This window comes from Carassius auratus, chromosome 20, assembly GCF_003368295.1.
Source record: "Carassius auratus strain Wakin chromosome 20, ASM336829v1, whole genome shotgun sequence".
NCBI lineage: Eukaryota > Metazoa > Chordata > Actinopteri > Cypriniformes > Cyprinidae > Carassius > Carassius auratus.
Window position 1 is genome coordinate 1,647,753 of NC_039262.1, and position 15,890 is coordinate 1,663,642.

Consider the following 15,890-nt stretch of genomic DNA (forward strand, 5'->3'; position numbering starts at 1 on the left):
AAAAAAAATATCTATGTTTGTTTTTAAAGACTCCAGATATAAAACATGAGTAAATGCTATAGAGTGATTTTATATAATTTAATCTACAGTATGTTTATAATGATGTCAATTTTGTATTTATTTATAATTTAATGAGACTTTGTAATTTCAAATGTAAAATTATTTTTATTTTACTTGCTTGATTTATTTTAATGAGGTCAGAGGAACATATTAGAAAAATATGATGAAAATAAAAGGCAAATTTGAAAGTTACTGATAGTATTTTAAACAAGAGGTCTCTAAAGTTTATATTGTGTGTTATACACATTTTGATCAGTTTGACTTAATGCATTCAACAATTTACATATTTGCAATAATACATTTAATTAATATGTTTGATATGTTTTAACTAATCTAAAATGAGATAATTTTAAACTTCACATTAGTGTGAGTTGATATCAGAACCAGTGAAGAACACGGAGGCAGAAAAGAAACCAGACCTAAACAGACACATTATATTTCATTCAGGCTCCACTATTGAGAGATTTGGATTTAATTAAGTAGAAAACATTCTCTGTAACGCTGCCTAATGGCAGATGGGTGTGGAGTAATTGTCTACATGTGTGGCATGAGACAGACTCGCTAGGTTTCTCCAGGGCATATTTTGTTGCTCATTATCTAAACCGAGCTATACAGAATTGACAATTATCCCATGGTAGCAATTATCATTTAGCGAGAATGTAAGGAAGACATTTAAAAATAAAAAAGCTAAGACTGATGAAAGAAAAGAAGATGTTTAGAGACTCTTAGGACTCAAAGTGCATAAGCATTCTAGAGAATCCAAGAATCTGTAATAATTTGAGAGCAACATCAGACGAGTATTAAAAAGCAGCTTCTGTTGCCTGTGTCGTCTGTTCAGATCCCACCGCCCGCCGTCATTCCTGAGACATCTTAAAAGCAAACCAAACTTACTTTTTCCAACCCAGTGCCAGAGCAGGGAAGCCCTCTCATCAATAGGTAATTGAAGTGAGGGGAAAATCTCTGACCATCTAAAAATACCATCAAAGCCATATTCATGTAGTGCTATTTAATTGTAGCTGGCGAGCAAACGTGTAATTTTGACAGCAGTATTTAAATATTGAATGGTCCTTTGGGTGGATTCATGTACTAATAATCAGGTAGGGCTTTGTGTCTAAATTACATCTTTTATGAAAGGACTTTGAAGTTACAATCTCCTTAATGACTGCTGATTAATTCTTTAACCAAAATAACATCATTTAAAAATCAGTAGCAAATATAATCTATCCCACTTAAACTAAAAAAAAAATACTGGGTTGTTGCAAACCAACTTTGGGTCAAATATGGACTAACCGAACCCTTGGGTTAAGTTTTTAACCCAAAAGTAAGTTAGTCCATAGTATACCCAGAGTTGGGTTGAAACAACCCAGCATTTTTTTAGAGAGTACATTCTCACTAAATAGCTTCAACCATGGGATAATTATGCATACGAAATGCTTCACAAGCACAGACAGTTTTTCTTTCTTTTGGTTTCTGCAGTTTGAACTGAAAAGCGAAAAAGCGAAAAGTCACATGACAGGAAGCAGTGCCTCAACATTGGCCGACTACCATGTCAGTGTTAGAATTGCAGTCTATGCACTTTAAACCCTTATGATTGACTCATTATATTGGTAGAATATTGCATATTTATGTTTTTGAATAATTTTTGAAGCAAACAAAAAAACTTCAAAAAAGAGTTTTTAGTGTGACTTTTTAGTGTGTTTTCAAAAAAAAAAATAGATGTGAAAGTGATGGTTCACCCCTGTCAATATTAACTGCATGACTTGCTTTCTTCTTTGGAACATAAAGGAAGACATTTACAAATATTTTTATCGGTACCATGAAAGTCAATGGGGTCTGATGTTATCTGGACACCAGTATTACTCAAAATGTTTCCTTTTATGTTTAAATAAGTCATACAAGTTTGAAATGATTTGAGGGTGAGTAAATGACAACAGAATTTTCACCAAAATATTATAGCATTGGCTGCTTAGATAAAAGGTGTAAATGTAACATTAATTTCCATTTCAGAAGTCCAAACCACACTTTAAAATGATGTATATTATGAAAAGTGCTACTGTACAGTATATAAATCCTTTTGTATAGCACTTTTCATAATTAGCATTGACTTTACTACACCACTGAAATTAGTCTAAGCTGAAATTATGTGATGACTGTATGTGTCCAAAACGTAAGATTCTCATGAGATAAATAGGTTAATAAATAATGAATTAGACAGATAAATAATAAATAACGTCTGTTAAATTTTGATTAACATGGGTGGGATGTATTATAGTGTCGGACACCAGCCTTTGATCTTCCAGATGAAGCTGGTCTGAACTGATGAATGAGAAAAGGAAGAGGTAATTTGATTACTGCACTTAGTCATACAGCTGAAGAGCATGAAACCAATCTCTTTTGTCATGGTCTCAGCATATGCACAGACTGAGTGCCGGAAATGACAATAGCTGGACATATAGCATCACGATGCAATGGGTACCATCTCTTAATTTGGTTCAGTTACCATCCCACACACCCTTAAGGGTAGAGGTGTTAAATGGATCAGTTGCACACCTGAAGAGTAGTTTGTTGGCACTGGGACGCCAGCCATGGCTGTGGACGCCCACACAAGCCTAATTCTGTAATCTGAGCGGCGCAGTGACACGAACAGGAAGAAGTAAAAAAGGCAAGGGATCACCTTGCGCCTCAGAGCTGATGCAGTAGTATGTCACAGGAGACAAACGGCCAGATCGGACACCACCCATCTGTCGTCTTCATCGCCCTCGTCTTGTTTCCTCCCACACGTTTAAATGCGACAGCTCAATCACACTCCGCACAAAAGACCCTATCGGCTGTAAAAAATAAAATAAAAAATCATTGACATGCCACCTCCGCTTGTGTCCCACACCGGACACAAAGGTTTCTCGGAGGTGTCCCCGCCTACAGCTGCCCACACACACTTTCACAAAGCCGAAATGAAATATGCACGCGGCACAAAGCCCAGAGAGAGGGAAGGAGAGCGCACACCTTGGCACTGCGTTGGGTAATTTCCTTTGATGTCACGTTAACAGTGTCCTGGGAAATCCTCGCATGGGGCTGGGTTCCTCTTTTCAGCTCTCCACTCACTTTTACTCAACACGTATTCAGACGGGATAAAGAGAGAAAGCCCTTTAAAGCCTTCAGAGCAGCACTTTGAACTTCAGTCAAACAGAACAGGCCTTTACACTCCAACATGTCCTCCTGAGTTTTATTTTAGATGCTCTTGAATGTTCTTTGAATAGTAAGGGTAAATATGTACGGGCAGTGAATACTAGGAACTTCAAAGCTGTAACGTGTAATTACAGCACATTAGTTGATTTGTTGGTGGCGTGCATGTCTCAGTGTTGTTTTGATGTGTATGTGGGAAATGGAATGTCTGTTCTCTTAGGCAAGAGAATGGCAAAAACACTGATTTAACTAGAATCTTCCCAGACAATTTAAAGCATATTGTAATGTGTTTTTTTGTTTTGTTTTTTAACATCAGCTCTGTTCCAAAAGCTAGTGAGCTGCTGTCAACTGGCTACAAAGAGGATATCCTAAGCATCGAACTTTACAAGTGGCTTATTTGTAATGAGTTTCTGTGATAGAAAGTCATAGGATGTCATGTCGTTCAAAAGTTTGGGGTTGGTTCGATTTTTTTTATGTTTTTGAAAGGAGTCTCTTGTACTTACCAAGGTTGCATTTATTTGATCAAAAATACAGTAAAACTGTAATAACTGTAATAGTTTTCTATTTAAATATATTTTAAAATGTAATATATTCTTGTGATGCATAGCTGAATTTTCAGCATCATTACTCTTCAGTGTCACATGATCCTTCAGAAATCATTCTCATATGCTGATTTGCTGCTTAAGAAACATTTGTGCAGCAGTTGTGCTGCTTAATATTTTTCTGGAAAATTATTTCATGGGATTGGTCTCACTCTTCACCAAATACAGCAACTTGCAGAAAAATTTTAATGTTGCAAAAACAATCTGTGCACAGAGCAGCATGCAACATTTGGTCAAATGTTTCCATCGTAGTTTGTCTTCAAAAAAAAAAAAATAGTTTGGATGTCTTTGGTGTTTTTATACAAGATTTTTATGCAGTATCCCAAAATGTGCACATAAATATGGGATGGAAACCGGGCTATTGTCTTAGTGACAACAGAAACTCTCTGTGAGAAAATGCACTTCAAAGAAAGAATGATGGGATTTAACTGACAGCAGAATTCTCAGGCCAGTGTTTTTCTTCTTAATGTCATTTTTTTCTTTAGAAGAAAGGCAATATTGTCTGGGAAGATTATACTTGACATACATAAATGCATTTTCTTTAGTCATATTTTGGTCTGTCACTCGTTATGTGCCAAATTTCTAATTAATCAAAACTTAAAAAGCAATAAACTGTGGGAACAGTGTATTTGAAGAGGTAATTGCAGTTAGTACAAAAAAAAATTAAAAAGAAAGAAACTGTCAAAGAGTGTGAAAACATGAAGATCTCACCAAATATTACAGCTTATAAAGATGCCTTTGATCTTACTGTTTTTCCTCACTGGCATCATGTTGCTTTGCAATTTCACAATTTTCTCTTAATCAAAAAGGATTGAGAAACAAGGGGCCGGAAGACTCTGTGTGGAAACAAAGCAGCCTGTACTCATCTGATTTCAAATAGTCCTTAAAACAATCCCACATATATGTGAACACGCTCTAGCCACATGTTCATACCAACCTACACTTGACCGCTGGTATACACACTCAGCCCACACACTGCCCATGACCTTCCCCTTCAGGGACAGTGGAATTTATCTCATTGGTAAACAGCAACCAAATGGCCACTGGGACACTCCTCAGGGCTTCAGAATTACAGTACGGTTAACCCAAGTCTAGGTGGTGTGCCATCATGCTATGTGTGCATTTCTTTTTGTGTTTGGGTCTATGTGCCATGGAAATATGTTTCTGACATTAAATAAAAAAAAAAATTAAATGTTAACTCATGTAATGTTTATCTCACAAATCACAAATCTGTCTATTTTTCAGAATTGTAAGATTTAAACTCAGAATACCAAAATATTAACTCATTAACTAATTGCAAGCTTGAAGTTCACAAATTGTTGCGAAAACTTACAATTTTTGTTTTATTCTGTGGTGAAAACATAAAACAGAATTATACATGATTTAGAAAAAGTCAATTCCTACATGTTAACTCACAACTTGCAAATTTATAACAAGCAATTTGTACATTTATACCTTGCAATTTCAACATATAAAATCACAATTCTGAGAAGAAAATCGTAATTTGTGGAATATAAATTCGCAATTGCAAGAAAAAGTGTTCTGTTTTTTTTTTTTTCAGGCTTAGACGTTATATAGAGTATAGTAAAGTATGTATTTCTATTTTTTTCCCACAATGTTTAGCTAATGTTATCAATCAAATATGGCAAAAAAAAAAAAAACCTGCAAACATTAATGTTTTGTTTTTGCTGTTATCTCTGTCTCTAAACCAATCAGAACAGACTTGAACATGTTAGGTTGAGAAGCATTGATTTATAGTTCCTCGAGGGGAAGTTCATAGGAGGCTACTGTTTTTAAAGTACAGAAAGTTTTCACTGTATTCTGTTTTGTGTGATTTATTTCCATTCGATTGGTGAAATTGGTGTCTTATAAAGATCTGACAGTCTGGCCCTGAAGCCAGTTTCACAATAAACATGTATAATTACTGTAATTGGATAGCCTCCGGGGTTTTTAATCAGCAAAGTAACTTATGTTGATTTAATTAGACTTAGATGTGTTGCACATTTAGATCAAGATCTTGATGTCTAGAGGAGATCTTCACAAGGATTCTTACATTTTTCCTCCAGTCACAGTATCTTTATGTAGAAAAAAAAATCTGATTGTAAAGCAAAGATTATTGGAGTACATTTTTACTATTTCATGATTTATTTATTAAATATGAAATATAAAATCTAAAATGTTATCTTTTTCATTAATAATAATAAATAAATGATCATTAGGTGTAGGGAATAAATACTGCATTTCAAAAAGTCACAATTTTGCATTCTGTAAGGCTTAGCAAATTCTTATAGTTCAGACGTTTTATTGTTGTTTAACCCCTCTAGTTTAGGAGTTAAATAAAAAGAGGAACACAACGCAGTGTATTTGAGACATCTGAGATCCCTGCAGTTAAATGCCAAAGAGTCATTTTGTTCAATTCTGAAAATGTCTAGATTGCACTGGTATGTCGCAGGCAAAACCACAGGCATATCTCTCCTAAAGTGCAGCGATTACCAATAATATAAATTCTCCCAATGGGATTCGGGAAGTCAGTCAAATGTTCCTTCATGAACTGAATTTCTTCTGAGTTTGGTTCAACACCCTAAATTAGATATCATTTGGATTTCAAAATGTGGCGCACATTTTGGCTGCTGCAGAAAAATTGCTCCAACTTTTGCATGAAGCAAAGACTTTTGCTTTTCCTTTAGTTTCAGTGTAGCATTCATGAAAAGAGCTGCAAATGTCATTAAACATTTCAATTTATTGGAACATGATCACTTGTGTATCATATTCAGGGGTGCCTCGAGAATATCCGCATGTCATTTTTGTGCAGACAAGAGAATTAATATTTTGGTGAAGCCATCAGTGAAATCAATCCTATAAAGCATTCTGAAATGGTCAGTAAAGACATAAAAGTATACATCGTTCAAATGTTTTGGGACTTTTTTAAAGTGCCCATGGTAATGAAAGGTTCATATTTTGGTTTTGGGAGTCCCCATAACATGATGACATGCATGCAAGATAAAAAAAACAAAACACTCTCATTATTTTATAATTTGCATTTATTTTTACCTTACTTGCTCAATGACTCCCAAACGATTCATTCAACGATTATTTTTTCCAAACTCCTCCTATGCGTGACACTAATCTGTGGTGATTGGTCCAATTGTCTTCATTTTCAATTCATCATGCCTATAATGCATGATAAAGCAGTGCTGCTTTGTGTACAGCGTTACCGGGGAAACAACTACACATTTTTACCGCTCCAGAAGCAGCACTTAGTGGCAAAGAATGAATTTGCATTTTCATTCAGACCAATGTTGACGTCAACATGAAACAGCTTGGGTATCATTTTAAAAATGAATTGTTTCAATGATTCAGAGTTGACTCTTGTTTTAAGAGAGACAATACTGTAACTTTATACACAGTGCACTTTCGGTTTTAAAACTTTGCATGATGTTTTTAATCACTTAGAGATTTATTACACACTGCATGAAAGGTCAAAAATCCTTTCTTAAATTTTATATATATTTTTTTTTCAGCGAGGACACATTAAATTGATCCGAAGTGACACGAGAACTTTTTATCTTGCTGTGGATATAAAAAGAGATGCGTGTTGGGAACCCATTACTTTTTGGCCATTTAAACACATCCAGTGAACTTCCAGTGCTGAGGATGAATATAATCTTTGCAGGCTGGAGTCAGTTCCGAAAGAAAATATTCCCAAACCCTAAAGTCATTGCGGCAGCATCATTACCCTATACTTGCAGTAGCATTTTCTCTCAATTACCTCCCTGCTATCACATTTCGCTTGTTGCAGTAACCATCACGAGAGTCAGAGACTGGGAAGACTAAACTTTTTTTTTTTTTTTACTTAGGTTTTTTAGGTTGTGTTACCATTTTCCTTTAAGCACCGGGAATGACCAACTCTAGTTGAAATGTCTTGAAAGAATAGAAAGCTGGACAGGTTTGCTCCCCATGAGAATGATTCGATTTTGAGCAAACAATGGCAGCCTTATTTTTATGTAAAAGAAATATCAGACCAGTAGCCAAGCAAATCACCTGGTTCCATGGACTTTTGACGTGCTGGAATAATTCATTTAATCCACTGCTGTGCACATATGGCCAGGTTATATTTTGCTGCTTTCCTAAGGTTTACCTTCAAGAGAAAGCAACTCTTTGCAGCTGCTGTAATATCCCGACTTTCTCTTTTTTCCTTTCAGCCAGACTTTTTCTATTTTAAACACCTGAGCATGAGCCCTCCTGCATCCAAACAGTGAAATAAAGCCAGAGCTGTACAGCAGCGAAGTGATAGGCGATAGTCCTCTTGCGAGTTGCTTTCTGGATCCCTGCCTGTTTGGGTTGTCCTCCAGATACTCAATCCATCAGTAGTCCATATTATACATCCAATAAATCATCCTCAATCTACTCCGGGATGAGGTGAAATCCCCCCACATAAATCTGCTATTAGTTTTACCTTGCACACAAAATAGAACTAACTGACTGTGGATACATGAGAACGGCATAATAACTATAAATATTTTTCAACTAACCAGGTCGTTTCAGAGAGGAAGTAGAGCCGTGCAATCCACAGCGGAAGGTGAAAGTGTGAAGTGGAATTCTCAAGGTTAATCTGGTCCAAAATAAGCACACTCTTGTACAGAAGTGATACCCGACCCTCGTCCAGGAGTGCCTGGTGTGAGGGTCTGCTATAGACTGATCCCTTGATTATTCCTCAGACTCTGCTGAATAAATCACTAATCCACACTCGCTCAGTTACACCGCAGATATCAGTTGGAAATGCAACCCCTAATCTATGCATGTAAAGTGCAGACCCCTTTTGTAGGGTGAATGTTTTATTTTCATGTACTTATTGTGAGGTTTTGGATAATAAAAATATAGAAACTGTGCCCAAAAGGCAGTATTTTACCTCTTAAGCAATACTACATTGAGCTTAATAAACAAGAAGTCAGAATTGACTAATTTGCATTACACAGTTAATTATTAATTTTTTTTTTTTTTTTTTATTGCAAGCAGAATTAACCATTGTGCCTCTCTTAGCAACACACAGTTATGGCATTTCTGAATGAACCAGTGTTTCAGTTCGACCAAAACACTGGTTCATTCAGTAGCAAAACTAGTGACAGTTTTTATGAGTGACCCATTGGATCATTGGATTGACCAATTTGTTTAAAACACTGATTCATTCAGGAGCACAACTAGTAAACATCTTTATAAGTGAGCCGTTGAATCATTCAGTCAATCGATTAATTCAGACTACTGATTCATGTAGTATCAAAACTATGGAACATCTTTATGGGTAAGCCACTGAATCATTCGATCAACTGACACTATTATTTAACACCCAAAAAAAGCATGTCTTAAAGCAGGAGGTAATTTGCGCTGCTCTTGGTAGATTGGTAATTATAAAAATAAAATGTCTACCTGTGTTCTTTACTGTGTGCATTGTCAGTAAATCACCTGCAGAATTTCCCCCTCCCTTCAGTGCTTTTAAGAAATTGCGCTCTAATGCTATTTTGCCCTGTTTAGTAAATCTGGCCCTAAAAACCTTGAATACTTTTTATCTTTAATAAATCTATATTTATATACATCTATATGTGATGTTAAATGTATAAATGATAGTAGTTATGTTTTTGTCGATATTTTCGTAACATGATTGGACAGCTTACTTTTGCTACGGTTACCTCATTATGCAAAGAGGTTTGCAAGCAGTAGGTAATAATACACACGAACTAGATTCATAGATACATGCTATTTATCTTGTCCTTAATATTACAAAAAAATATATATATTTCTATCCACTACCAAATGCTGGTTGTAAAGTAGCCTCGTCAAAATATTACAGTGAAACGTTTTTCAACTCGCATTATTCGTGCGGGGGAAGTGAACTGATACAGAATTAGTCGCACACTAACACAGTACTTGAAGTCAAGGAAAACGATAAATCTCCAAACCATCACCATGGCAATGGCCCTCGAGCTCCTATACTTGACTTCAATGTTACGGGTATTTTAATGGGAGCCTTTGTCACATATTACCAGTCTTTTTATTCCCCCCTCACAAGCCGCAAAAGTTCCTTTTCTGTTCCTATTTTTATGTACAAGTGATCTCAATTAAGGACCTCCATGAAGGCTAGAGGCGGCAGACAGTCATGCCAATGAGAGCAAAAAGGAAATTGTCTTTGTAGCCTGCCACCCCCCCCCCCCCCCCCCCCCCAAACCAGCCCCCACATCTCCATCACCACCACCACCACAGGCCCCCCACTCCACTTTCCAAAACGAACACAGCACGCTTCCAAAAAACCATCGTGTTCCTGAAATTTGTGACCATAACATGGGTCCAATTTGCTCTCCGAGCCAGTTCTTGTGCCTCTCTGGCAACCCAAAGTCCTGAAGGTCTCGTCTGCAGTGATGATGTCACTAACCAGTCAATGACAAAACGGCAATTATGGGCTCAGATTAAATCTGGGGGTTGAAAGGATGTCGAGAAGGTCTTCCTGATGAGGTAAGGCTGTGAATTCTGCGTACGAATCATCACAATCCCGCTCGCTCGCGCGCATGTTCTTCTGAAGCGTGCCAAGGATGGAAAGTAGCTATTTAAAATTGGAAGCCTTCATAGCCCCATCAAATTGCTCCCCACATAAAGCCATAATTAAGTGTCTCAAAAAATGCACCACTGTGAAATGGAGCCCTGATCCAGGGACTTAAGTGGCTGTACTTTTCCTCTCAACCGACGAAAGAATGCGGGACGAGAAAGAAGTGGAGAAAAACACTCATGTAGCACGTTACATAATCCCAGGGCTGTATGAATCTGAATTGGAGTCATTTGGATATCATTAAAGCCCTGGAGCTCAGTGTCTCTTAGTGTTTACATTACCAGTCAACAATGGTTTCTTTGTGCCGTGTCATCACTTATAATTCGCCGTGAGGGGGGAGAAGTGTTGCTTGCTCATTTTTTTGCGTGACTACTTGTCTGGTTGTGTTGAAACTGGCCTCTTTCAGCACACGGGCAGTTTTTGACGAGCTCCCCGCGCTGGATTACGCTGTCAACCTCGTTAGGAGCTCGGCCTATCACACCATCAGCAGATAAGGGTTCAGTTACGTTCGGCTTATCACATCATCAGCGTTTGAGCTGGTTGGAATCCAGCACGAGTGTCTGGTGACAAACCGCCCAGAATAGTGCACGGTAATCCGGGGTTCTTGCTCGGTGGACGTCTTCTAACCCCTCGTCTCTGTAGCACATCATAGCCAGCTGTGTGGGCTCCTCTTGGCTCATTAGGAGATCAAACGAGATGCCCGAAAAGAAGTGGGCAGAGCTCTCGAGGCACAGTGAGCCACTCGAATCACGTACGTTCGCTGCTCCACGCTGATATTGCTGGCAGATGGCGGCCATACTGTACCAGCAAAGTGGATTCAGATGTGACAAATGCTCTTTGATATCTCATTGTGTATATGATTTAACACGCCTCTCTGTTTGGACATGTCGACAGTCGCTTTATTTCTCTCATTAAGTTTTAATTGCTTCACCGATAACTGTGAATCTCGCGTGCATCTGATTGAGCACACGCATCTGTGAGGAATTATTTGCATAAATCATCTCTTTTTGCATTAGGTTTAGTTTATTGTCCAAACAAATCAGTGATCGAGACAAATCAGGAAAAACTGTTGGAGTAGCACACATGGTCTTTTTTAATATCGTCGTAACTCTGATTTATCTTTTTATGAATTGGAAATTGATCTTTAATAACATTGGCCAATCTTGAACACATTTTCGGTGCTCGGGGCAAATGGAGATGGAGCGTAATTCAATCGCAACTTGTATAACTCAAACTGTTTTTTCTCTCTCCTAACAATGTGCCAGATGCATGTCAGTGCTTCCTGAAGCTTTTTCTATCCCTCCCACGTACAAGATACTCAAAACGTACCCATGAGACCACCGCCACCCCCACTCATGCCACCCTGCAAGACTTTCATACAATATATGTGAGCAATACCTAGCTACTTCAGCCTGTTTTTGAAGTTATGAATCTGTATTCCTGAACAAGCCGTTCTTGTTATTTTGTTAGTTTTGCAGTTGTTTTTGTTTGATTTGATTGTTTTTCATAGCAAATATCTAATGGTGTCAGTTGTGAATATCATGCTTTTTCTTTGTTCTTTCACATTTTCACTTCTCTGTTCTTCAGGAACACGTTTAATGCTTATGCTTTTCCCTACCACTGAAATATTGAGATATATGTTAAAAAGCCGAAGTTGGTCCCAAGTCAAACATTTGGCAAAACTTTGATTGACTATTGTCACTAATTATACAAGTTTCTTGCACAGATCTGCCAAGAATAATTAGATACTTTTTTTTATATCCTATTTGTTTTATTGGCTGTGTCTGTGCTCCCATCAAAATTATGGACCTGTTATTCGGATCATTTTTTTAATTGTGTGAAACATATTGCAACACTTCTGACTTGGGTTAATCACTATACGTGAGCCTGTTGAGTCAGAGGGACAGATTGCCATCTACAGTATCACTGAGAGATGGAGAGTTAGCGTTATTAAATGACACATGCTTTAGTTGCACTGCTAGAACATTGAAGGCAGTGTATGGATACTCAGTTCAGAGAGTCAAAAGAAAATTTGCTCGAAGGGTATTAAAACGGCAGCCTGTTTAGTCTGTGGTAGAGATGTGCATAGTATACTATGATTCTGAAAATATTCTGTCATTATGGCTCACTCAAATTATCCCAGCATGTTGCTCTGTGAGTCACACTTTCTCAGACAGAGATATGAGCAGTTTTCAGTTTAACTCCACTTAAGTTTCTTCAAATGAAAGACATTCTATATAAGAGGGTTTTTTTTTTTTTTTTTTTTTTTTTTTTTTACAAATTGTTAGGAAAGTTTTACATGTATTCTTTCTGCAATAAATATAATAGATAAATCTAAATATGTGTTGGCAAAAACTTTTTTTTATATTTTAAAATATTGTAAAAAAAAATCATAGAATGTGACACCTTACTCCTAATAGTGTGACAACATATTCCCAGCTGTTGAGGCATTTTGTCAAAAAAAAAAAAAAATTAAAATAAATCTTGTTCTATAATAGCTTTTTTGTAGTCAACACTTTAAGGCATGCTCATGTACAGAATTGTATGTAGAAATATTAAAATGTGTATTTTGGAATTTACAGATAAATAGATAAAATCTGCATTGCATGATATCTGAAAACACACACACAATATTGTGTTGTTCACGTTGTGGTTTAATATCTGCGCATGCATATTCCATTGCCATTGTGCATAGAGAAAAGTGCCTAGACTAATTTAATAATGTCCTTTCTGTGACCGATTTCAAGGAAAACATAAAAATGATATATTTTCTCATAATGCAGTAATTGAATCTATTCAGGACCACAATAGGCAATTTATACTGTTTCCATTCGCATATTATAAGTGATAACAGCCATGCAGTTTTAAACGTTCACAGGCAAAGTTAAAGACTAAAGATGTAAATGCTCACTGTACTGTAGCTGCAGAATGACTTTAGTTCACGTGTTTGAGTGGCAACAGTGTAATGACTGCATGATGCTGGAACTGTATGAACCACAAAAAAGAGAAATCCCTGTCTTCAAAGACCAACCACATTGGAAGCAACAAACATTGCGCCTCCTGCGATCTTTCCATCCTTTAAAGCCTAATTTGATCCCGATTACGGAAAACGTAATTGAACCTACACACCAGAAACAAAATATCACCTTATATTTATTATTATCGATAACATATTGTTTATATGTAATGAAATCCGACCGACTGTAAGTCTTTATCCGGACTGGAAGCGAGTGCGTGCCAGCGCGCTCTAGAGCCGCTGGAAACACCTACGTTTAGTGAATTATTTTTTAGACTGTTTGTCTGATCTGCTATGGTATGTTATATCGATAAAAATATTTTCGGAGTGCTGGCCGAATCGTACAAAATTTCCTTGTAGCGGTGAATTAAGCGCCTTTTAATACAGGAAACGTAGTTAATGACGACTGCGCGCAAAGCGCCAATTGAAGTCTGCTTGAGTGTGTGTAACCCTCAGCACTTCCCAAACTCATCAGACTGCAGCGCTGAGCGCACGGAGAGGGACTGACGGCGCTCCGTACACGCAAACAGGGGACATACGTTAGTCTTTGGTTAATTTCGACTGTTGTGATGCGCATTCCCGTAGATCCCAGCGCCGGCCGGAGGTTCAGTCCGCCGGTGTCGGTGAAGATGAATGATGTGAACCCGAGCGCAGGACAGCAGCAGCAGGACAGCGCGGTGGTGCCAAGACTCCGCGCGCAAGAGAACCGCTCCATGGCCGAGATCATCGCCGACCACCCCGCAGAACTGGTGCGGACCGACAGTCCGAACTTTCTCTGCTCGGTGTTGCCTTCTCATTGGAGATGTAATAAAACGCTACCAGTTGCATTTAAGGTGAGAGCTTGTTTTTAAATCGGCATTTTGGAAAATTAATACATTCATTTATTAAAGTAGGCTAATATGTGTAACAATTACACTATAACGGAAAGTGCTTAAACGATTGTTGTGTGTTAGTTTTTATATCAGCATAACTTTCTCCAGTGGAAAATATGACGTTTGTGCATGTCGTATTGTCTAAGACGTTTTAACACACTGCTGACAGCACTGACAAATAGAGAAGTTCAATATAATATTCTAAACATATTTAAACAACAATAATGATAATATATAATTTAGCAAAATATGCAAAGTGTTGCTTACATTTTGTTAAATGTAATATGTTCTGGGGATATAGACTGAATATTTGTATTGCCATTATTGTTGTTGTTTAAAGTAAAATATCTATCCATAACGACCCATCAGTTTTAAATTATGCAAAAATCCCCCATATAATTTCATGAATTTCGGTCAGTTTTGCTGAATGTGTGACTGAATTGAGCCTTTGTACTATTTATACTAGAGTAAGAGTGTGTGAACAGATTTCTTTTCTTTCTTAATAGCACTAGACTTTACTGGAACAAAGTTTAATTCAAAAAGAAATAATGGAATTGCTCTGGCATTATTCACTGTTTTTGATGTGTAATTCTGGCCTGCGGCAGAATCTTGTGTTTATGGTCAGGCCTGTGCAGGTGTGGTTAGCTGTTAGGTAATTTGCCAGATTAGTAGCTAGATTAGTAATGATGAAATAGAATTGCAAGATCATATGCAATCACATCGCCTTAGGTGCAATATGCATGTGACTGATGTACCGAATGTAGTAATAAATCTGATGTAACCTACATTTTTTAACCTTATTATGTTTAATAAGGATAATGATAAATAGACACGCCCACATCAATTTCATAATTTTTCTAGGCACTCACACGGCACCTTTTTAGACTGATTCAATTTTTATATTCAAAACTTTAATACATCGTTTTTTATTATATTTTAATGATAACGTATTATATTATTAAGGATTATAATTAATTCATATATTTCTTTCCACATTAAATCTGCATAAATATGCACATTTATTCAGTTATTTGCATAAATCTTGCTTAGAATAATTTGAACTCTAAAGAACTGTCTGAAGAAACTGCTGAACAGAGCGTCTTGCATAGACGCACATGCTCAGTGTAAAACATTGCATCACTGTTTTCTCCGCAGGTGGTGGCCCTGGGAGAGGTTTCTGATGGGACGGTGGTCACAGTAATGGCTGGGAATGATGAGAATTATTCAGCTGAGCTCAGGAATGCCTCAGGTGTTATGAAGAACCAGGTGGCCCGCTTCAACGACCTGCGCTTTGTGGGCCGAAGCGGAAGAGGTGAGTTCATATTTTATCAGTTTTTCGGTTTCAGTTTTAAATCCCTTAACATGCAGGTTACAATGAGAAATGTGTTCATATCCAGAAAATGAAACCTTCATTGCTTGTTTACATGTGGTTGTGAAATCCAATCAAACATTTGGCCACACCTTTTTTTTAATTATTACTGCTTTCATTTTAGAGTATTAACAGCTACCGAAAAATGAAATAACCAAAAATGGAAATATGGGTATCATACATGTTAATCATA

The 15,890-nt window shown here is 37.1% G+C and overlaps 1 protein-coding gene across 2 annotated transcripts in view; it reads left to right on the forward strand.

The window, feature by feature from the left end:
* The window catches only part of LOC113120485 (runt-related transcription factor 2), a 44,336-nt gene that overhangs the window by 2,227 nt on the left and 26,219 nt on the right, over window positions 1-15,890 (forward strand). For both annotated transcript variants that reach the window (XM_026290315.1, XM_026290314.1), the window contains exons 3-4: window positions 14,042-14,289; window positions 15,484-15,640. In XM_026290315.1, coding sequence (XP_026146100.1) covers window positions 14,042-14,289; window positions 15,484-15,640 — 405 coding nt within the window. The remainder of the gene's footprint in view (window positions 1-14,041; window positions 14,290-15,483; window positions 15,641-15,890) is intronic.